The sequence below is a fragment of the Oryzias latipes genome, chromosome 1 (assembly GCF_002234675.1).
Source record: "Oryzias latipes chromosome 1, ASM223467v1".
NCBI lineage: Eukaryota > Metazoa > Chordata > Actinopteri > Beloniformes > Adrianichthyidae > Oryzias > Oryzias latipes.
The window spans coordinates 10478900-10501221 of NC_019859.2; the positions used below are offsets into that span (position 1 = coordinate 10478900).

Below are 22322 nucleotides of genomic sequence, written 5' to 3' on the forward strand. Positions count from 1 at the left end.
TTTTAAACGGCGTGCGCGCGCACATTTTTTAGCGTAAAAATTAAATCTGCGATTCCCTGGGGCAAGATGAACAAAACGATTTAACATTCAATAAGATTATATTAGGAATGTGGATGTGGTAAACAATAAAACGCTGCAAGAAATTTTGCTGACTCAGTTAGAAAATTAAAATCAGAAGTTTTTTATCCATTCACCAACAAAACCAATATACCCAGTCGGGGATATCCAAAGGAAGTTTTGAAATCCTTGTGGGGTGGCGACACGACCTACAATTTGGCCGCTATTATGTGTCTAAGTTTGTGATTTAGCAATTTTTTATGTTTTTCCACAATATTGGAAAATTAACTTTTTTTCAGGCGATTTTCACGAAATTTCACACACATACCGCTAGCTTAAGTCTACAACCAGGTCTGGAGTTTCGTCAACCTTTGACCTCAGGAAGAGGCTGTCATCTTCAATTAAAAATAAAAGCACCTATGGTAACAGATTCTAACAACAACAGCGAGCGTCTCGTAACTTCTCGGGCATCAATGGCAAGCTACTGTGGAAATGTTGCTGTAAGAAGTTGTAGATTTTGAACGGTGTGTGTGTGGTGAGCTCACAAAAGTGGCATTCTCCTGTAACTTGCCCACTGTGAAAATTTAGTGCAGGCATCCATGGCTAGAACTGGAAAAATTGAAATAACATTGGAAATGAACATATAAGCAATGTGGTTAGGTAACAGCTCTGTTGCTAACGAAATCCAAAAGTTTACTTTTTCCGTCTGAAACATATGTAGATCCGTTCGAAGAATGTGTGTGTGTGTGAGAATGCATGGGTGGGGGCTTCCTCACCAGTACCCGCTGGGGCTCACCTTCCCTTTTGCAGCGTGGGGAGCGTGGGGGGGATAAGGAAGGAGGGGTCGAGGAACGTGTTGGGTGAGGGGGCTGTAGAGGGTAGTGTAGTGTGGGGAGGTAGGGGTGGAGCTGTGGTTGCGTCGTGATCTTTGGGCTGCTTGGGTTGGGCGCTGGGGCTGACCTGCGGTGACGAGGCCTGCGGTGGTGGGCTGCCACCACCGGGCCACTGGGTCCTGGCTTCGTCTTTGACCCGTGCCTCGGTTTTCAGTGCTCGGTGGCTCGGTATGGCGGAGCGCGCCTGTCCTGAGGCCTGGGGGTCCTCCTGCCTCCTGGTGGCGGAGGGGCACCTGCAGGGGGGCCTCCACTGCACCTGGCTGGGTGGGTGGGCAGTGTCTCTCCCCCCGCTCAGGCTGCGCTGGGGACGCTCCTGGTCCGGGGTCTCCCCCTCTCTCCTGGTCTGGCTGGTTGGGCTGGGGAGGATCTGATTCCCCTAACGATCACATGGTTCACTTTGGCAGCGTGCATGTAGCTCCACCCCCATGTGCACGTGCACACTGGCACACGGCTCCCTGTCTGCTTTATCCCTCCTCCCAACCCACAGTGTACTGATGGACAGATATCTTCCACTTTTCTTAGTGTCAGAATTTCACTTTTTTTCACTTCACAATTTTCAAAGCTTAAAATCATAACCTGTTGAAATTAGCAACTCTGCACTTGTATCCCCTCACTTTCCCCTCCCTCTTTATTTCTTTTTCTTCTACCCCCCCCCCCCCACACACACACACACACTTTCCAACTCTCCCTCCCTTTACTAAAAAGAATATGTATATATAAATAAAACACAAAATGTAACAAATAAATAAAAAGTAATAAAAAACATATAATAACTAATCTAAAAGGGGTTTATACAAATTTACACCCTGGTTACCCGAAGATTCATAACCTCTTTTTGTAACTGTAAAACCTGTCCAACACAAAAGGCCTTCAGCTCTCATCTGTTGGCTCAGTTGTTGGACAGAACAAGTTAAAAAAAGTGCATTTTCCATAAAAGTATCACCTGCAGGTCTTACCATTACTAGCCTCTTAAGCCATGTGTTTTTCTGTAAAACAGCCTAATCTCATTATGGCACAAAACAAATGTAACATCAACTTCATTTCAAAAAGTAAATTTGAAATAAACTTTTCCTATTTTTGTTTTTGCTTGTTCTTGTTAATTCAAATGTTTGGAAGAAAATGTTAAAGTGAAGGAAGAAACCTTTGGGGCTTACATTTGCAATTATGAGACTTCCTCCTAGTGGTGAAGTAGGGCCACTGCATCCAGCAGCCAAATTCAACGCTAAATCTGAAATATGAAAGGCAATTCTCCTTTACAACCCTTTTCATTCCTATGAAATTATTACAACAAAAATATAATTTTATTTAATCCTCATTTTAAGGATCTAAAAATCCAAGCGCATAATCAAAAATCTCCAAAATTACCTGGAATTTAAGTATCAATACCAGTCATACTTTATTCTAAAAAATCACAAACTTTAAAATAAGTAAAATATCTACAAGTAAAACTAGGCATTTTGTTAATATTAACTCCAAGTAAATCTTTCCATTTTTAATAAAATAAATCTAAATAAAATAAATCTAAATAATAAATCTAATAAAACAAAAACTTTTATTTGGAAAAAAAAATTCTGGCCATGGTGTAAGAAGGAATGAAGATATCTTGACAATGTCACACAACATCAAAAGTTTATTATTTCCTTCTTAGTTCAAGCAGCAAGAATACAACACAACAAAGACAGATCTTGAAAAATCAGTGAAGAAAACATTGACGCTTTGGTTCACTCTAGTTACCTACTGAAATGAGAGAAGTAAAGTACTCAGCTTGCAAGCTGTACATACGTGCATTGACGTTATTATAAATACTCTTCACAGTATATCCAAAAACACACAGCCATGAGGCAGTCATGAGCAGAGGAGCCGCTGTCGCTTCATCTTGGAAACAAAAACATAAAAAGTGCAAAATATCACCACACAAGATTAAAAGAAAAAAACGGAAGGAGGACTCATTAAAGCTACAGTGCTCACTGATTTTTTTTAGGCTTACAATCAACTTTTATACAGTAAGTGCTGTATACAGGGTGTGGAGCAGGTAAGCAGCAGGAACGTTGTTTTTTTCCTTCTTTGTTGAGCCCCTTGGCCTCAGCTCCCATTAAACCTCAGTCAAATAACTGGTGACTTGCTAAACAAGACAGGATAAGGGTGGAAACATCCTGCGCCCACACCAGACTTAAAGAGTAATCCCTGGTCACAAACACATTTCTGCAATCATAGCGCTTCCAAAAAAACTAACTGCTTTTACAAAAGATGACAGGAAAGAGGTCTGCTTTTGTCCAGATGTGAAATGAGGTGGTGGCTTCACAAAAAAAAGCATTTCTAACAAAATAATTTTCTGTTTACAGTCTACATCCTTCACTTGGCTAATTAGGCCCAGGTCTTACATGAATTCTTTGCCCCCAAAAAAGCCCTAATTAATCAATTTTACAGCAAATCTCTGTATTTTAACATAACATAAGCAGTATTTGTCAGGGCTTAAACAAAAGAAACTTCAATTATATTCTTGCGCATCTTAATGGCAACATTTTAATTATAATTTAAAAGCTACTTTATGATTATTAAAAGTGATGCCTAACAAAATATTGGAAGGTATTTCGGAGAAAATTCCATCCCCTTGTGTTAATAATTCAACAGACTTTCTTTCATATGTTAAAGGTTGACATACATTTTAAGTCTTTATCTATGCGCACAGAAATGCGCACCACTACATGATGTTTTATAGATTATTTTAAAAAAAAAAGAACAAATAAATTCTGAATATGGAGGCTTTAGAATAAAGTGAAGCCTCATTTCCTTCAGGGCTCGGCTAAAATGAAAAAAAAAAAAACAGGAAATCTACATAAGTGAACTGAAGGAGTTAGACTAATAAAATTAGGATTAGCATGAAATAATTTCACATTACACACGTATATTTCCGTTTCTCACGTAAATCTAACAACATTGTAGTAGTTGTGTCCCTTTACCAGCTCTGCCTCTCAGTGCTCAGTGGGCTGCATGTTATCATATCAGACACTTGTTTTACTGTCAACATTTTGGACCTCTGAAGGGTTTTGACCTTTAAAAGACTAATGCCATCAAACTGGCTAGAGATGTAGATTTATTTGGACTTGACCGAGCAACTGTCACAAATTACATTATTGTTTTACTTAATAAGATTATCTGGCTTTAAATCACAAGCACTCAAAATGCCTTGAATGACGGTTAAAAGAAACGTAACTTAAAAAGCCGTAACATTTTGAAGACAGAAGAGGCAGGCCTGCCCGGTTTGGTTGTGAATATCTTTAAAAAGTGTATTATTTTCTATCAGGTATTTTTCCAGGAATTCACTAGACACTTACAGGGATTTCAGAGACTTTAGGTAGATTTAAAAAAAAAAAGTTATTTATTTTTTATCAGCTTCTCTGCGCAATACAGAAAAGTCCTCCTTCAAATCAGTCAGCAATAGTTTGGACTCTGAAGTCACATTCATCATATCTCCATTCAACTTTTGACAGAGGGTGGAAGGGGTTGACTGAGGTTTATTCAATATTGTTTATGTGCTGTTTGATTTGTGTCTCTTTCAGGCCTCCTCCTTTTCTAGAACAGTACAGTTTAAGACTCCTCATCGGTGCAGCTGGGAGAGCGCTCCTGGAAAAAGAAGGAAAACTATAGTCTTCAGTACACAGATCAGATTTTTTTAAAAGAATAAAATTTATTTCCAGTACAAAAGAAAGCCAATAAACCACCAGAGAGCAGTTTCCTCCATAATTAGCTGGAAAAATGACTAAGGTGTCTGTGAGACACAGACTGGCCTACCTCTTCCTGCTCCTCCTCTGAGTCATCATCACTAACGACGGGTTTGGCTCTGGTGCGTCCCGTTCGTCTGCTGCGTCCCTTCCCTCGATCTCCACCTTTATCCTTTCGACCCAGACGAATTTTCACTTTCACAGAGCGTGCTAGAACACACACAGGCATCATTTTAAGGAGAAATACTATATACTTATAATATATAGGACCTGGGCACATAGAAATACATTTTGAAAGTTCTGCTCTACACAAAGTTCGGGCAGCACCTCACACAGACACGCTTACACTCAGACTCTGATCCTTCATCCTGCTCGTCCTCCTCCTCCTCACTGTCTTCCCCCTCGCTTTCTTCCTCTTTCTCGATCTTCTGCCTCAAGCTGGTGAAGACAGACTGGAGCACGATGGAGTCTTCATATATCTGTCCACACATGAGCAGGTGTGAGAATCATCAGCGGGAACAAACAGGTCAGGAAGGAGAAAAAAGGGCCTTTATCACATTGTGGAGGTTATTCTAGTTGTTGTGCACAAAAACGGAGCCTGTTTACTTTCATTCCAAACACACAAATGACCCAGCTATCTTTCAACCAATGATAACAAATCGGATTAACACGCCTAGATTTCTCACCAAAAAGCTTATCACCGAGTTTAACATTTGTCTGATTTATTTTACTGTTTACGCTTGAGCATGTGTAAACAAAACACAGAACATGGAGATGATGTGGTAATGACAACAGACTAGTGGGGGTGTGCCGTAACCAAGGCAACTGCCACTTCATGGATACAAACGGAGGACAGCAGCAACAGGTTTTTTATTTCGACACCACGCCTGTCCGTTCAAAGGTAATTGTTTAAAGTTCACGTCATTACAGGAGAGCGTTCTCCACAATAATTCAGATTAAGGATTAAAAGATGAAGATCGAGATTTTGTAATGATTGGATTTCTGTAGTCACTTGAAGTCAGTTAATGCAAAATATATCATTTAGTAAAAATGAGTTGTCGGATTTGGTTGTGAGCTGTCAGAATAAGATATAAGGAGAAAATAATGTGTTTTTGTTCAATTTATACAGACAATAAATAAAATAAGATGCACTCAATTTAAATTTGAATAGGTCACGCTTTGATTTTTAATGAATAATTGGAATTAAAGGCAACAGATAGCTGCATGCTGCAGAAAATGTGTCCCACCAGAGAGCCTTCCAGGTTGAAGGTCTGAGCGTTCTGAAACAGCAGCATCACGTCTCTCTCCAGGTCACCCAGAGTGCGGTAACGGTGACTTCGGATCCTCTCCTGCAGTGGGGACAAAGCATGTTCGGCATTTAACCTTTAATGTATGCAATCATTCATTACGTTTTGCTGCATCACAGAAATAAAAAACCTTGGGATAATATGACCTTGATCTTCCTGAAGTCCACCGGCTTGCGGATCAGTTCATAATACTCCGGCAGCTCTTTTCGAGACGGCAGCTGGATGAACACTTCACTCAACTGCCGTCCGCTGGCACTGCAAAACCCGATATCAGGACAAGATGAGACCCTTTTATCAATCTAAGGTCCTGTGATGAACGTTATTTCTCTCCTAATCTAAGTACAGCACTTAACTTTTTAAAGTCCATTTTTTCAATGGTTGTGGTTCACTTTGTTTCTTCAAAATTGTGATATAATCATGTTGTGTTTTCAGAGTTACAACACAGCATAATATCAGAATTTTCCATCGTACAAAGCAATCAAGCCATTTATTATATTTAAGTGTTTCCCTCTGCATTTCCAAACATTAATGTTTTTAAACTTACTGTTTAAAGTTATTGTGAATGCTAAAGATGGATTCAATTTGACAGAATTCAGCTGAAAAGCTTGTTTAAAATATGTTCCATGCTGTATTTTTTAATTTTTCATTTTTTTAATAAGAATTTATTATTTAATTTAGATGTCTTTAAAGGTGAACAGATATACCTGAGGATGCTTTCAACAACAACAAAAAAATCTTAAGCCAGCTTTCCTTTTTTTTTTTGTAAAAGTATGAATAGATTTTTCTTCAAGATTTATGTAAACTTAGGATGAAGTTGGATGAATGGAGGATGTTCACTTCAGTGATCTCTTGAAGGACTAGTTAGAAGAAAAATAAGTAGTTTCCATTTCTAAAACTGAAAGATAACTTTCTTTTATTTCCATTTGTTGTTTCTCTGGGGTGTATAAAGCTCTTTTACTCTTAGTTATTGTTAGAAGTCAGAGTTCTGTCTCCCCCTCTGGTCACCAGCTGGAGCCATCTCCATAGTTCTAACCCCAATACATCTCCCAGCAACCCCAGCGCACATTTCCTGGAGGCCGCACATCTGAATCTCATTCACTCACTCAATGACAAGCATACTTAAGCTCTGTACTGAGCCTCACTCAGTGTGAAGTATTGTTTGTGCCACTGTCTTCTTTACTGAATGCTACAACTGGACCTGATCTTATCTATCAAGTGTGGGGGAAAAAACGGATTTTATATAATATTCAGTCTTTCATTCTCTAAAGTTTTTTTGATCCAAAAGTGAAGTAATAAAACTAGTGTCATACCATTACGGTGATCTAAAACATATTTCTTATTCTTATTAAGTCTTTCATTTGGAAATTGTTATCCTTAGGCCATAAGTACCAAACTTATTTGCTTATATAGTTCTTTTTGTTGCCAAAGCTTAGGTATAAATTCTGCATGTTTTCTTTTCTTTTAAACTGCTGTCTTACTGTCAACAAATGCTGAAATAAAGCAGGTTTATTTTTTACCTTAAGCATATTGAATTAGTACAAAAAGTGGATCCTAAAGCTTCATTTTCTCTCTGATGTGGATCGACTGTTGTATAGAAAATATACAACTGATACCCATAGTCAAGAGGGAAGAAGATTTTTTAAATATTCCACCTGTCTTTGTATTTGATGACAGCATCTACAATTTTCCTCATCTTCTTTGTGAGGGCAGGAGGATTGGGGGAAAGTTTCTCTACAGGTGGTCGCCCCCTTTTTCTCTGCCGCTTCCCATCCTCATCTTTGTCCCCTCGTCCACGGCTCCCACATGAAGATGATGGGCCGGGGAGGTCCAGGTCACGGTCCCTTTTTCGTTTACGAGTTGTTTTTTTGTGGCGAACTTCTTCCTCTACCTCCTCAAGCGTGCCCTCCTCGATTGCCTGCAGGGAAGTTGCCGCCGTTTGATGGAAATCAGAGAGAATCGAACAACACAGAACAAATGCATGATTCTATTCTGTTCTATATAAAACAACCTTGAGCCACTGCTTCTCCGTCAAGGAGTCGCTGTAGTCCACCTCCTTTCGCTGCCGAGAACCTCGTCCGAACATTTTCTCTTCCTCCTCCTCACAGGTCAGCCGTTCAACTTCAGCATCGTCCTTCATGATCCAGGTGGGAAGCTCATCTTCCTCCATCAGACGCGGCTTACGTCGGGGGTTGCGAGCTTCCTCGCGGCGCCGATCCAGGTCCATGCGCTGGGGTGAGGAGCACAACATAAATGGAGGAAAAGGAAAACAAATGTGAGATCAGAGGGATAGACATTATTACTCACCATAAACAACTCAAACTCCTCTTCACTCCTGGCAATCATCTGGTTGACCGTCTCATCATCTGGGACCTCATCCTCCTCCTGAGGACAGCAGAAGCACATTCACAAGCACAGTGTGAGAGCACGCACACCACCTCCCGCGTTGGCAAACGTCCACCCCTAACCAGACCTCATCTTGCTCCTCATGCTCCAGGATGGCCTGCAGGAAGGCCCTGCGCTCATGACTGGAAGACTTCTGGTCGAACATGCCAGCCTGGATGACCTTCTGGTCCACGTTGAGTTTGTATTTGGCTGCAGCCAGAATTTTCTCTTCCACGCTGTTGACCGTGCAGAGACGAAGTACTCGCACCTCGTTCTGCTGACCGATGCGGTGAGCTCGGTCCTGAGCCTGCAGGTCCTGAGGGGGGAAAGAGGAAGAGTGGGTTCGATTTTATAACTGAAGCAAACTTAATAAACACAAGTAAAGTTGACTAATTCTTAATAGTTTACTTTTATAGCTTTTTTTTCTAAGATCCAGAGTCTTACCTGATGTGGGTTCCAGTCGGAGTCAAAAATAACGACAGTATCAGCAGACTGCAGGTTGAGGCCGAGGCCTCCAGCTCTTGTGCTCAAGAGAAAGATGAAGTATTCAGACTCTGGACTGTTAAATGTCTTCAGTAGCATTCCTCTGTCTTCAGCTTTAGTGGTGCCTGCCATGAAGGGATGGTGGAAAAAGAGAAAGTCAAGGGAGATATTTAGGAACAAGAAGGAAGCAGATATGAGGATTTTACCATCCAGACGCAGGTATTTGAAGGTGCGGTAAGCAAAGTAGTCCTCCATAATGGTCATGAGTGAGGTCATCTGACAGAAGAGCAGCACTTTGTGGTTTGTAGCTCTCAGCTTTGGTAGAATTCGATCCAACACCTCGAACTTTCCTGACGCTCGATACAGATCTGGCCTGATGGACGCAAAGGTAAATTTGGCTAAAAAGGAGACAACTCGTGTCAGAAGTGATTTTAGGAGCACTAGGCACTTACCCCTGGACTATTCCACCAGAAAATCCTAGATGCTCAGAAAAGGATTCCTAAAACACAAATTTAAAAAGTAAATGGAATTTATTTAACCCTTTTAACTGAAAAATCATCTGTTTGCAGTTGATTTTTGAGCATTTAGCCAATGCTAACCTCAATTTGCTGGAACATGTAAGGATGATTACAAATCTTCCTCAGCTGCATGATGGTGTTCATCAGTGTCTTCGTGCCTCCTTTACCCTGGAGAGCATGCAAGCAAGGAAAAGGTACACAGGGTAGGGGTACAAGTTAGGCTGTACATATTCTTTATTCCCAGTATTGAGTTATAGTTGTTCGTGGAAAATACAGTTAGAATAACAAAACTGTTTTCTGACATCATCTAAACCTATAAATTAAAGTTATCTGGATTTCTAAAACCTTGTTGGATAAGATTAGTTCAATTCACCACAAAAAAATAGTATTTAAAATAGTATTTTAAAAGGCTTTTGTGAACATAAACTATCAATATGCTAATTTAAAGTGTGCAACAGGGTGAATATGCATTAACGCTTGGAACTAAAACCTTTGTTGCTGATGGACTTGTGCATTCACCTTCTTATCTTTCTCTGATCCGTCAGTAAGTAGGACCCCCTTGGCCTGCATGTGCCTGTACAGAACTCTCTGGAGAGACGACATGTCGCATTTGATGACGTACTCCACCTGAGAGCAGAAAAAACACCAGAACCATTAAAAAAAGGGGGCAGGAGTTCAGCTGATTTATTAAACTGGCATTGTAAATCATATGATGTTTAATTTATTATATTTGTGCACTGTAGCACCAACCAGTCCTGTCCAAGCGTATATATTGAAAAACCAGTCTGTTCTGCCCACTAAAAGAATCAAATATGAGTCAGTATCCTTCGAAATTAATTAACAAAGTAAAAGCATAAAAAATGAGAAATCTTCTCTCGCAATCTAGTTTTTTACGGTTTGCACTGAAGTCTAAGTGTGAAACTTCGTCTTCTTTTTAGAGGTCTTTTATTTAAAATACTCTTTTCCCACGGTTTCATCTTTAATGTAATTTTAAACTGTATTTTATTTTCACAAACATTTCCTGTATGATGCAAAAGCTTTTCTTCAGTGTGCCAGCGATGTCACAACTCAACAACATGCAGCCAACAAGTCATCACTTGACACAAGAAAAGAGCGATAGCACTGACCACAGCGAGGTGTAAGAGTTCCTGGAACTGAAAGTTGACTTAAGTACAACAGTACTTTGTCTTCTTTTATTTCCATTTGTGGTTTCTCTGGGGTGTAAAAAATCTCTACTTTATCTTTCAATTTTAGCAAAACAGCCTTAAAATTTAAAAGAGTGAAAACTTCAGTTGAACTTGCCTTTACCCCTTTAACTGCCTACTCAACCAAACAGTAGATCACATTTAGCAAACCTATCAAAAACATTGACTGTCTATATTACTTCCCCAAGTCAATAAACAGCAAAAAATACTTGTTTTTAATTGATTTAGTCTTGTTTGGGTTGTTAAATGGTTAAAAGACCTGACCTGGTTTTGTGGCTGCAGATTATAAACTTAAACTTGACCAAAAATTAATTTTTTCATCTCATTACAAGACGTTAAAACATAAACAGATCTCTTTCTTTTTTTTTGCTTCTGTTTTTTAAACAGGGAACCCGAAATAAAGACCAAAGGTTTTTGAGTTCCGTAATCTGTATCTCTTTGTAATATTATTTGAATGTGTTGGTTAACACATGCCTTCTCGGGCAGCTGTGCCTCCACTTCTTTCTTTAACCTGCGCAGTAGGAAGGGACGCAACACTTTATGCAGACGGCGAATAATCAAAATCGTCTCCTCTTCATTTAAATCCACCTAAAGAAACAGAAAGCATTCTCTTACATGTGAAATATGTTTGCTGTGAGCTGACAGGAATACGACAAAAAAAACACACAAAAAAAACCTTCACACCTTCTCTCCAGTCATTGCAAATGGGGCATTAAACCACTGCTCAAAAGTGCTGCAGCTCTTGAAAATGGTTGGCAACAGGAAGTTGAGAAGCGCCCACAGCTCAGGTAGTTTGTTTTGAAGAGGAGTCCCGGTCAGCAGGACCCGCCTTGGAGCAAGGTAATGAGTGTTGAGGACCTGGGTAAGTTTACAGTGGTGGTTCTTCATGCGGTGACCCTCATCCACGATCATGTACTTCCATCGGATCTAAGAGAAGATAAACTTATGATAACACTGCGAGAGACCTTCGTGCATTATTGCTTATGTCCAGTCCAGCCAGCCAACCCAAAAAAAAAGAATGCCCTGAAAAGGATGATTTCTCATCCTCTTTGTCCTGATGAGTCCAGCTGGCTAAGATCAAACTCGTGCCTGACCCACCTCTCAGCCCCGTCAGGAACCCTATAAGACAACATGAGTGCAAAGCAGCATGATGGTCACAGAGCACAGGAGGAGACAGGCCAAGTCAATGTGCTGCAGCACCTAGAAGAGAGAGCACTGAAACGCAGCAGAGGGGGGATCAGATGGGCCGGACTCAGATATTCTGGAATGAATCAGGGGAACTGGGAGCCATCAAACAAAATACACTAAAAGTTCGGGGAAATGAACAAACAGAGGAAAATAGGGGTTACAAACTGTGAAAACAATCTGAGACAGAACAGCTATTTCTTTGTGACGTGTATGTGCTTTCTTTGTTTGCAAACTGTTATTACCTTGGCCAACACTTGCTTGTCCTTGATGATGTACTCATAGGTGGTGAGTAAAACGTTAAACTTGCCACTTCGCAACTGAGGAACAAAAGCCCTCCTAGCAGCAGGAGACCCCTAAGTGCACAAGAAAAAAATATACGTAGCAAAATACGATCAATAAAAAAACAAAAAAAAGGAAACCTAGATGACGAGCCTCCAAAAATTCACCTTGTAGGACACTTTCACTACTGATGGCGCCCACTTGTCAAACTCGTACACCCAGTTAGACAAAGTTCTGACAAAAAGAAAACCATTTTTTTATTCTGCAGTTAATAGTCTCTTATTTTTCAGAGGCAACAACGAGCTCTTACGAGAGGGGTACAATGATGAGGTAGGGCCCGTTGAGGCGTTTGTGCTCCATGAGGTATGTGATCAGAGCGATCGTTTGGATGGTTTTTCCTAAACCCATCTCATCCGCCAGAATCCCATTCAAGTTATTGTTGTAAAGAGAGACAAGCCACTCCAGACCTTTAATCTGCGCGAATGACAAAGAGGTGTGAAACCCAAAATATAGAAAGATTGTTTTGTGATTTTGATTTTAAATGGCAAGACTTTCTTAGATTCTGCGTGCTTTCACCTGATACTGTTTGAGTTGTCCATTTATCAGTAAAGTAGACTGCTTCTCCACCTTCTCTGTGACCGCATGAGCCACAGCGTAATATGACTGGAGACCTCGGGCAAAAGCTGCACCGCTGTACTCGTCGTCAACGTCCTGTTTGGCATTCCTGCAAGTAAAAGGAAACGAACATGAATAGCACAAATAATAATCCACGTAAGACCAGCTACAGACGTCCGTTTGTGACATACTCGATGATGTGCCGGACATCCACCTCAGACACGTCCTCACTGTCAGGGTCTGTGATCTTCTTTTTGTCATCTACTGAAGTGCTTGAAGGTTGAGGTTCCTCTTCTTCTTCCTGTAACATAGCTTGATTATTAGAAGCTACTTTATGTTAAAAAGTAACTGTGATGGTGACTTACAACCCACCTCCTCTTCCTCCTCATCTTCACTGTCTTCACTGTCTGAACGTGGAGCCACCTCATAACTAGATAATGCAAGCATAAATAGATCTTATTGGGGATATTAAGTGGCTGCATACCCGAGTAGTTACTCATTCTGGATTAAGTGTAACATGATTTGAAATTTTTGTCATCAAGTTGTGCTTTTTTTGGGATGCATGAATGGGTTCTAACATGGCTTCTATGAAAAAACAGCAAGATTTTTGTACAGGGGTCTGTGTATTGACTGTCCCAAAGTACAAACCATGGTATAAATTACGAAACATAACCAAATAACAGTAATCAAAATGGTGGAAATTATATTTTTTTCCATCAGAAATTTTCCTCTCTAGGTGCTCATCTGCCTCCATGCAGCCGTTCTCACCCAGGGTTCATCTCCAGCCAGGTCTCCAGCTGTCCAGCTTTAGGCGCATCCACTCCGGTCAGAATGTTCCCACTGTCCACGTGGATGACCTTCACTGGCAGGTCACTCATCTGACTTGTCTCATCCAACGGCTGCAAAGAAATAAGTAACATTTCCCTTTGACTAGACCCCTTTTTGATGGGATAGACATTTAAAATTTACATTTCTTTAGGGTCAAGAAACTTTATTTTCATTCTGATGTCTCAAACGTTGCTGTTTAATATTTTTCTAGTTTAAATTCCATTATTATCAGAAATTAGGATAAATAGGAATTTTACTAAATAAATTGTAGACTTGTTTGCATTTGATGGCAGCAAAATACTGTTTTTCTTAACAGCAGGTTTTACAATAAAAATGAAATCCTATTATATTTTATTGTTGCTTTTAAAAATTGACAGACATTTTATGCTTTAAGTATCAAGCTTCCCTTACTTGGTTTGAAACAAAAACTTTATTGTTCAGCTGCTGACACAAACACAGGAAAATTTATGTGAGGCACATGCAGTAGATCAAATAACGCATTGTATATGAAATGTCAGTGAGCTGACCTTGTTTTTGCTTTTTTTTGGGCCCATTTTCTCATGATAATGACAACTATTATGTTCTTGTTGTTAATCTTCTTTCTCTTTCGGCTTTTCCCATCAGGGGTCGCCACAGCGAATCATCGTTTTCCACCTCACTCTATCATGGACATCTTCTACCCTAACATTAGCCAACTTCATGTCCTCTGTTAAGACATCCATATATCTCCTCTTTGGCCGTCCTCTTGCCCTCCTGCCAGGCAGCTCCATCTCCAACATCCTTCTACCAATATATCCACTATCCCTCCTCTGAACATGTCCAAACCATCTCAGTCTGGCTTCTCTGACTTTGTCGCTAACACAGGCAACATGAGCCGTCCCTCTGATGTACTCGTTCCTTATCCTGTCTAACCTGGTCACTTCTAAGGAGAACCTCAACATCTTCATCTCCGCTACCTCCATCTCAGCCTCTTGTCTCTGTCTCACTGCTACCGTCTCTAACCCATAGAGCAGAGCTGGTCTCACCACTGTCTTGTACACCTTTCCTTTGAGTCTTGCCGACACTCTTCTGTCACACATATCCCTTCAGGGGTCGTGTCAGCAGAGGAGCTTTCACTGAGTTGCACAGGTGGTTTGGTGTAGATTTTTACGCCGGATGCCCTTCCCGACACATCCCTGTATTTTATCCGGGCTGGGGACCGGCACAGGGGTGCTTAGACTTGGATCACCTTGTAGCTAACGACAACTCGTTATCACGAGATAACAAGAATATACTTATTTCATTTTTCTACAATCTGTAGCAAAACAAAGCAGTTTATTAGAGAAAATATCCAACACCAGTAGAACTGATCCATTTATAATTGATTACTTGAATCCAGGACTAACTCAGGTGGAGATTGTGCTGATGTTGTCAGTCATAAATAACGTCCAAATTAGTCATCGTCATTTGAGCAGAAGGTTGGCCCAGCTGCAGCTGCGCAGTGCATCAGTGATCCTGCAGGTGTCAATTTCATCAGGGACCAGATGAGGTGACCCGGCTGACAACAAGGTTACAGAATGATGGATGAAAGAGCCAGCCTGGAAGGACTTGGTGTCACTCAGGACTTAGTAGATATTATTATCATGAGAAAACGATGTTATCATAAGAAAACGGGCGAGTGGAATCTGCTCACCTCTCCATCAGGCCCCAATGCAGGAGTCTGGCCTTCTGCATTCTCCATCTGCAACACAAGCAAACGTTCTCAACTACATGCAAGTCCTGGGTGTCAGAAGCTACAAACCCCATTCGTGGTTTTTGTAACTGATGATAAATGTACATTGCTCCCATGTTTGACACCTTCTTCTTTTTCTTCTTCTTCTTCTTCTTCTTCTCCTTCAGGGCCTGTGCAGCTTTGTGGGCTCTGACCAGCTCGGTGAGGTTGGCCACATACTCATCAGTTTGCTGTAGCAAGTAGGCCAGGCGCTTATCCTTTTTCTGGTCAATCAGTTTACGGTAGCCCTCCTCGTCCTCAGCCTGCAGTGAACATGTTCATGTGTTGGGTTGAAGTCAAAATGCGTGAGTGCATGTTGTTGCATTGCAGCATTACTGTACCATAAGCCTCCTCATCCTCTCTTTCTCAATGCGCTCATTCTCTTTCTTCTGCTCGCGCTCAGTGTTGGCGTGGTATGTGGCCACGGCTTTGGTTAGCTTCTGAAGTTTGCCTGTCATGGACCTATGGTATTCCTTAAAGTCTTTGGCATGCTGGAGGATGCTGTTGAGGTACTCCTGGGGTGAACAATCAGAGGAAGAAATACAAATCAAGTGGGTCCATGTTTCCTTAAGATTAAAGGTGATCTGCCAGTCTCTCCTTTACCTGATGCTTTTGTCTGCGTTTGCGTTCCTGCTCGATCTTCTGCTGTTTCTCCAGTTTTTCAGTGATGCGGGCCTCCCGCAGAGACTGACGCTTGCTCCTCTTGTAGGCCTTGGCATCAAGAGCCGTCTCTAATGCTGTGTCACGCCGCATACAGACAACTACTTCTTGACGCAGCTGTGCATAGATGTATAAAACAAAATCCTTTTTGTAATATGCAAATTACAATCATTTTAAAGGAAAAAAATGTGGCTACCGAAGGATCCAGAGATTGGTTCTACTTTGAAGGAACAGAAAATCCTGTACCTGCCTCTGGAAGTTAAGCAGTCGGAGGGCTTTGAGCTCGATAGTAGCTTTGGTACGTAGATCTCCAGCCAGAGAACCTGGCAGGTTCTCCAGTTCAGCTATGCGATGAGCAATACGAGCTTGTAACCTTAATGGAGCAAAAGTCAGGAAAGTTATCATCGTATGAGTGTTTTGTTATTCTCCTGTCTAACGTTATTTTTCTCAAAGGCTTTACTGAAATTTTTAAAGGGCCTATTTCACGAAAAATCAACTTTTATAAGCTTTTAAGTGTTTTATGTTAATTTGTCATTATGATCAACCCCAAAGCGGCATTTTAATCCAATGATTTCTGAGTATTCCTCTAAAAACCTGGGCTCTGAGCAGCAGCCCCTCCCAATCCACAAAAACGAGCGGGTTCTCACATTGTGACGTAGATATGAGAGGAACAGCCCCTTCCAGGAAGAGTCTGCACTGCCAGCACCACCCCTAGGCTAACACACACACCTTCTATTATATGCACAATATGCACATCCATCTTTACAGAAGTTTGGATGTTGTTTGTTTTCGTGGTCGAAACACAGACACGCTGCCGAAGCCTGCTCTAGGTTGACGCCATGAAATGGGCGGCACCCACACGGAGCGAAAGCCGATGCCCCTAAGGTCAAGTCATCTTACTTCCAGGTGGGAAAATGAACTGTGAAAATAACTCATTTCATTTAAAAATCATTCTTTAGTAAACCAAAGGTAATATATTATCATATATTTGTATTTAATTTAATTTGGAAGGTTTACGGAAAGCATGATATAGGCCCTTTAAAGCTGGATATTGTTAATTGAATATGCATTTTGAAGTATAATTTACAATAAACGCTGTCTTTTGTCAGGGAAAACCTCTTCTAGGGGAGAGGAGAGCCTCAAAGGCCTTGCTGCACCTGTACTCCCGCTCCTGCAGAATCTCCACTGGGTCGAGGCCACAGGGTTTCTGGATGGGGGTGATGCGGTTCTGCTTGGTGTGGTAAGGCATCATGGGAGTAGGCTGTGCTGGCTGGCCAGGGGATTGGGTCTGCGGGGGCATTACAGGGGAGGCAGCCGGGGGGACAGAAGGCGGAGCAGGAGAGGGCCTGCCGGTGGGTTGAGGAGGGATCAGTTTTTGGGGGGCATTGGAGGGCGCTGCTGCATTCACCATGGGGCCTATAGAACCGTAAAACGAAGGGATAAAAAGACGTCCATGTTTTTGCACGTTAAAGTATGTTCCATTTAAAAGCAGAATAAACTTAAAATATTATAGGATGCAGCTCTGCTCCACATCCAACATTTGACCCTGAACCAGCAAAGGAATTAGAACCACATGCCTTCAGGCCAGGACTTGGGTGGTCCATTTGGGTTTTGTCCTTGCATCCCAACAGGAGTTCCTGATGGACCCGGGGGAGGCATGTTAGGACCCATCATTCCTAAGAATGAGAACAGGCAAATTACAAAAATACTAAGTTTGTTAGTTTGAAGTCCAATATTTCACACATTCTCACCATGACCTCGGCTGTAGCTTGAACTCATTGGCCCTGGTCCTGCTGGGCCACCTCCTGGTCCTCCTCCGCCTCCAGGACCCAAGCTGGACATTGGCTGCTGCTGCATTCCTGGCATTGGCCTCTTTCCCTGGACAGCCATCTGAAGGTGGTCTGGCAGGGGTTGCCCACGGGCCAGCATTTTATAAGCCATGATCTGGGCTCTAAGTTGGTGAAGCTGGTTCTGAGTAAACGGAGTTGGGCTACCAGGGCCTCCAGGACCTGCTAGACCAGCGGTTTCAAGGCCAGAACCAAGGCTGGGGGTGTTGGAGCCAAGACTGGGGCCAGGGCTGGGACCAGGTCCAGAACTACCAGGAGGTCCAGACCTGTTATTAGGACCCATGCTATGCTGATCTCCAGCTGAACCATCTAGGGAGGTGGAGGAAGATCCTGGACCGGCAGAAGAAGACGAGGATGACAAAGATGATGGTAGCAGGGGACCTGATGGGGGACCATTTGAAGCAGCAGGGCTGGAGTGGTCAGAACCACCTAATGGAGAGTGGTAACCTGAAAGACCAGGAGACAGGAGGAGTTTAAGAACATTGAAGTAATGTTTAGAACCTTCATCTTGAAGATGAAGCAAAGCAGCCTTTGCAAAGGACACTGAGATACAAATATACTATAAAAATTATTTTAAAACATGTTAAAATTCAACTATATCAACTCCTAAACTTTGGAGAACTTACTCCAGAATCCAATGAGACCGATGCCAAATATAATATAACAGCTATAAAAAAGAAGATTCTGTTATGTAGATGCTTATCAGATTTCTCTCAGATTTTCTTGGCTTGATCACAGATATGTATATTTTCCGCATAAAAAGGAAGTGCAGAAGTCCTGCTTTTACAGCAGAGCAATAATGAGCAGAACTGAATCACATTGTGAAGAGTAAAGCAGATGGGACTTTACAGATTTTTGTAAGAGCTGCAAACCAGCACAGAAAATGAAAACATATTTCCCCTATTGCAGGGAAGTCAAAATGTTATTGTCCTGCTCTTCTCTTGACCTAATGATGATCATTTGGATCAGGAGTGTTTTGTCCATAAATAACCTGCAAGGGTAGCCTAGACTGTAGTAATGCTGACGTTTTTTTTAATTGTTTTGACATCATATATTGAAATAATTTTTTAATAACCCATGTAAATGCAGTCATTGTTTTCTGCTTTTGTATTACTTTTAATAAAACTTTTTTTTTATTCAAACCTTAGATGTTATCATTTCTAAATTAGCTAATTTTCCCACGATATCTGTTTTCTAAATGTACATTTCTTATATAGAAGATTTACTCCGATTAAAATTGTGTTTTTGTTGTTTTTAACATGTTTTTGTGGCATTTTTATCAAGCTTAAAATTACATTTATGAATAAGCCTGCACAATAAATCGCAAATTTATCGTTAACGCAATATCTGTGCATTACGCATATTGCAAAAGATGGCAAAAATTGCGATAAATGGTTACCTTAAATGAGCTAAAACAATCTTATGGCAGCTTAAAGTGTTTAATGAATCATATAAATCTCTTTATGCATTTGACCAATCAGATGGACTACTTTACATTATTGACCAATCGGATGAACCCCTTTTATGTTAGATGTTCGCCTCCTATGTAGACTAGGGTCATTTGGAGTATAATTTAAGTTATGTTGACTCTTATTTAAATTAAACTGCTACAGTGAAATGGAAATTGTGTTTCTGTTTCTATTTGTTCTCATATTGCAAGTTATATTGTTATCGCAATATAGCTCATTAATATTGCTTATCATAAGTTTTCCTCATCAGCCCTATTTAGACAGTACCTCTAGACAAGTATGTGTTCCATCTCCTCATCTGAGCTGGCATCTGGCATAAAACTGTATGGCTGGATTGAGCCAGTATTGCTCGCCATTTTTGTTGCACCGGTAATGTTAGGTAGGGGTTATAAGGGGCTGTAAGCTGGCAGGAGAGCGTGTAAACAGATAGCTCAGTTTTGGGTGACAGGAAGGGAGGCGGCGTTGCTTCACGCCAACAGTACCGCCCACATGAACTACTGGGAACACTTTTAAATTAGATCAAAAAATGGTCGGAGAGGGTCTTTAATGTTAACATCAATAAGAGTGGCACATTATTTCTATGTTGAAATACCAAAGTGAATTTATAAAATAAAATTCCTAAAAACATGCACCACAAGGAAAACAAAGGCGCCCTTGACTAAATCAGTAATTTGTTAACAGGTTAGCATTACAACAGGTTTTAAGAGTGAGTCACAGTGCTGTCTGGGTTTCTCCTTAGAAGCTCTGCGTCTCTTTCTTGGGGCTGGCAGCGCACAGATGCTTACAAAGCCGCTGTCTGTCCACAAACTGTTTCTGGTTAGAGATAAACTGAGTCATGAAACACTTTAACTGGGGCTTTGTATGAACAAAACGCGAAGAGACTGAAAGCAACACTTCAGATTTCATGTCAGAGCTTGTGATAACAATGACACTCCTTGCAAGCAAGCCAGTCAAACCACAAGAACACAACATTGCCGCTTACACAATCCTGGACAAAGATGTAACGGCTTAAGAGAAATGCTCGACTACCTTGCGAGTGTTGGTCCAGGGGACTGGGTGGGGGGCCCATACCAGTGTGCCCGCCCTGTCTCATCGACAGGCCCTTCATTTGATTGAAGCGGCTTTCCTCGCTCATGCTCTTGTCGTGAATTCCCTCTATGGGCTGTGTGAGAAACAATTAAAAAATTATATTTTTAATATATTTGAAACTGAAAATCTAAATATTGAATTCCAACAAATAGGTTACTCTTTGGTTGATGGGAACACAAAGTTTTTAACTTTTTTTTAATATTAGACACGTGATGGACTCCAAAGAAACTCTTATGAACCAATTACTATAGAGTTAAAGACCCACTCCAAAGGAAAATATTGTTTTTAACAAGTTCTTGTGTCATTTTCTTCATGACACATATATGCTCAGAATTGCATTTCTGAGCATTTATTTATTCGAATCGTTGTGAATCAAGAGCAGACAAAAAATGCAGTTGGAAAAAGCTTGTAGCTGTGGCATGAAGCTACAGTCAGCGGGTCACAAGCTCCCTGCTCCGCTCCATTCTGATGGATCCACCGGCAGACAAATAGATCCATAAACGTCTTCGTTTTCCTCGTCTGAGCTGGAATCTGGCTCAGAACTGTACGACTGTATAGCTCCAATATTGCTTGGCATTTTCGTTGCACCAGTCATGTTAGGTTGGGGTTGTGAGGGGGTGTAAGCTAGCGAAAAGAGTGTAAAATTAGGGCAGGCTCGCTCCACGGCAACAGTTCTGCCCAAAACTCAGAGGTGAATTTCTGAGTAACTCCTGCAGCTCTGCAGAGATTATGTCCTAAAAAACGACAATTTAAAAAACGATTCCCCCAAAAACGAATTAAAAGACCACAGAAAACGCTTTTACAATAGATCAAAAGATGATTGGAGTGGGACTTTAAGACAAATCCTTTTACTGCCTAATTCTCTAAAGTCATGGTTGACTTCTGCTGGAGTTTGAAGGCCCTACTTTGTGCATCTGGTGCATGCTGTCCGACCCATATCCAGAGGGGCCTGGCTGGGAATGTCCAGAGGAAGGAGGACCGGGACTGGGCCCCATCATGCTGTGAGAGGAGCCCGGGGAGGGCCCGGGGCTGGGGCCCAGCATGGCACTGGGCGAGGGACCCGGCCCAGGGGAGGGACCGGGACCAGGGCGAGGGGTGCCCCCCATAGGGGGATCAGGAGTGGACATCACCCTGGATCTCCTGCTCCAAGTCGAGCAGAGGGGACCTGAGAGGAAAAAGGAGTGTGCACAAAAATGACAATCTAAATATAATCCTATTTTTATGATGATGATAAATCTGATATTTTCTAATTGCTGTATGCCTTCCTCGTGACAATTAATATTATCATTATTATAAGGTGAATACTGTCAAAGCCATTCTTTAGCTGCGTTGCACCAATTCCACCCGTTGGGCTGATATCCAATTACAGCTGCCAAGTCCAACTGTGAGCTGGCCGCGGGGAGATACAGTAAATGATGCACATGAGCCTCTGCAGCTGAGAACCGCCTCAACAGGAACGCTTTCATCGGCTGAATAAATATATATAAAAAAAAGGGGGGGAGAATGGCGGACTGTGCTTCTGCGATTTACCTACCCGGATCATGAACAGGACAGGCAGCTTTTAGCTAAAACCTCTGCGCTCACGAAGGGGTTTTTGCGGGAGATGGAAGAAGACGCAGCAATTTTCGCAATTAGACAACTCACCCTCTTTATAATCTGCCTTCAAGCGTTGATTTGTTTCACCGACGTGGCTCGAGCGCCCCCCTCCACCGCTCCTATGACCGAATGTCTAGTCACGGCCGTTGGGCGGTGCGCATGCGTGCGAGGCGACAACGGTCCTGAGTTTGAGGCGTCAAGAAGATGCTCCCCGGATAAAAGCAGAACATCTAGGGGAATTTATTCTAGAAACATCATCTGCCAGTATGGAAGTAAACAGTTGGATCCTTTTTCAAGTAATTTTTTTAATTGCTCCAGTTTTAGAAGCTATATAAAACATGTCATTATAAAATGCCTGACTTTTTTAAGGGGAAAAAACAAGAAAAATTAGGTTTAACTATTTAAAAAATGGTATGTGAAAAAGATTTATACAT

General features: G+C 41.5%; 1 protein-coding gene across 1 annotated transcript; it reads right to left on the reverse strand.

Annotated features, from left to right (window-relative positions):
- Positions 1-2562: 2562 nt before the first annotated feature.
- Positions 2563-21419, reverse strand: LOC101162023 (transcription activator BRG1). Its single transcript, XM_020702324.2, has 33 exons — positions 21198-21419; positions 20233-20365; positions 17639-18181; positions 17465-17563; positions 17045-17303; positions 16134-16260; positions 15831-16004; positions 15569-15742; positions 15314-15490; positions 15150-15197; positions 13418-13548; positions 13022-13079; positions 12841-12950; positions 12611-12758; positions 12345-12508; positions 12202-12268; positions 11998-12108; positions 11252-11494; positions 11042-11155; positions 9882-9989; positions 9444-9530; positions 9297-9343; positions 9051-9217; positions 8806-8969; positions 8450-8677; positions 8284-8361; positions 7988-8206; positions 7632-7894; positions 6126-6234; positions 5920-6021; positions 5019-5151; positions 4743-4882; positions 2563-4574 (listed from the first exon to the last, which is right to left on the reverse strand). The coding sequence occupies exons 1-33, from the start codon at positions 21417-21419 to the stop codon at positions 4539-4541; spliced, it is 4983 nt and encodes a 1660-aa protein (XP_020557983.2). The 3' UTR covers positions 2563-4538.
- Between the last annotated feature and the right edge of the window lie 903 nt (positions 21420-22322).

What these genes read in the sequence shown, in the direction of transcription:
- LOC101162023 (XM_020702324.2), bottom strand. Translation starts at nt 21,419, where the DNA reads ATGTCCACTCCTGATCCCCCTATGGGGGGCACCCCTCGCCCTGGTCCC. An exon ending in AGGCACAGCTGCCCGAGAAG is followed by an intron (nt 9,990 to 11,041) that starts GCATGTGTTAAC and finishes TTCTGCTCTCAG; the next exon opens with GTGGAGTACGTCATCAAATG. An exon ending in CGGAGAAGCAGTGGCTCAAG is followed by an intron (nt 7,895 to 7,987) that starts GTTGTTTTATAT and finishes ACTTCCCTGCAG; the next exon opens with GCAATCGAGGAGGGCACGCT.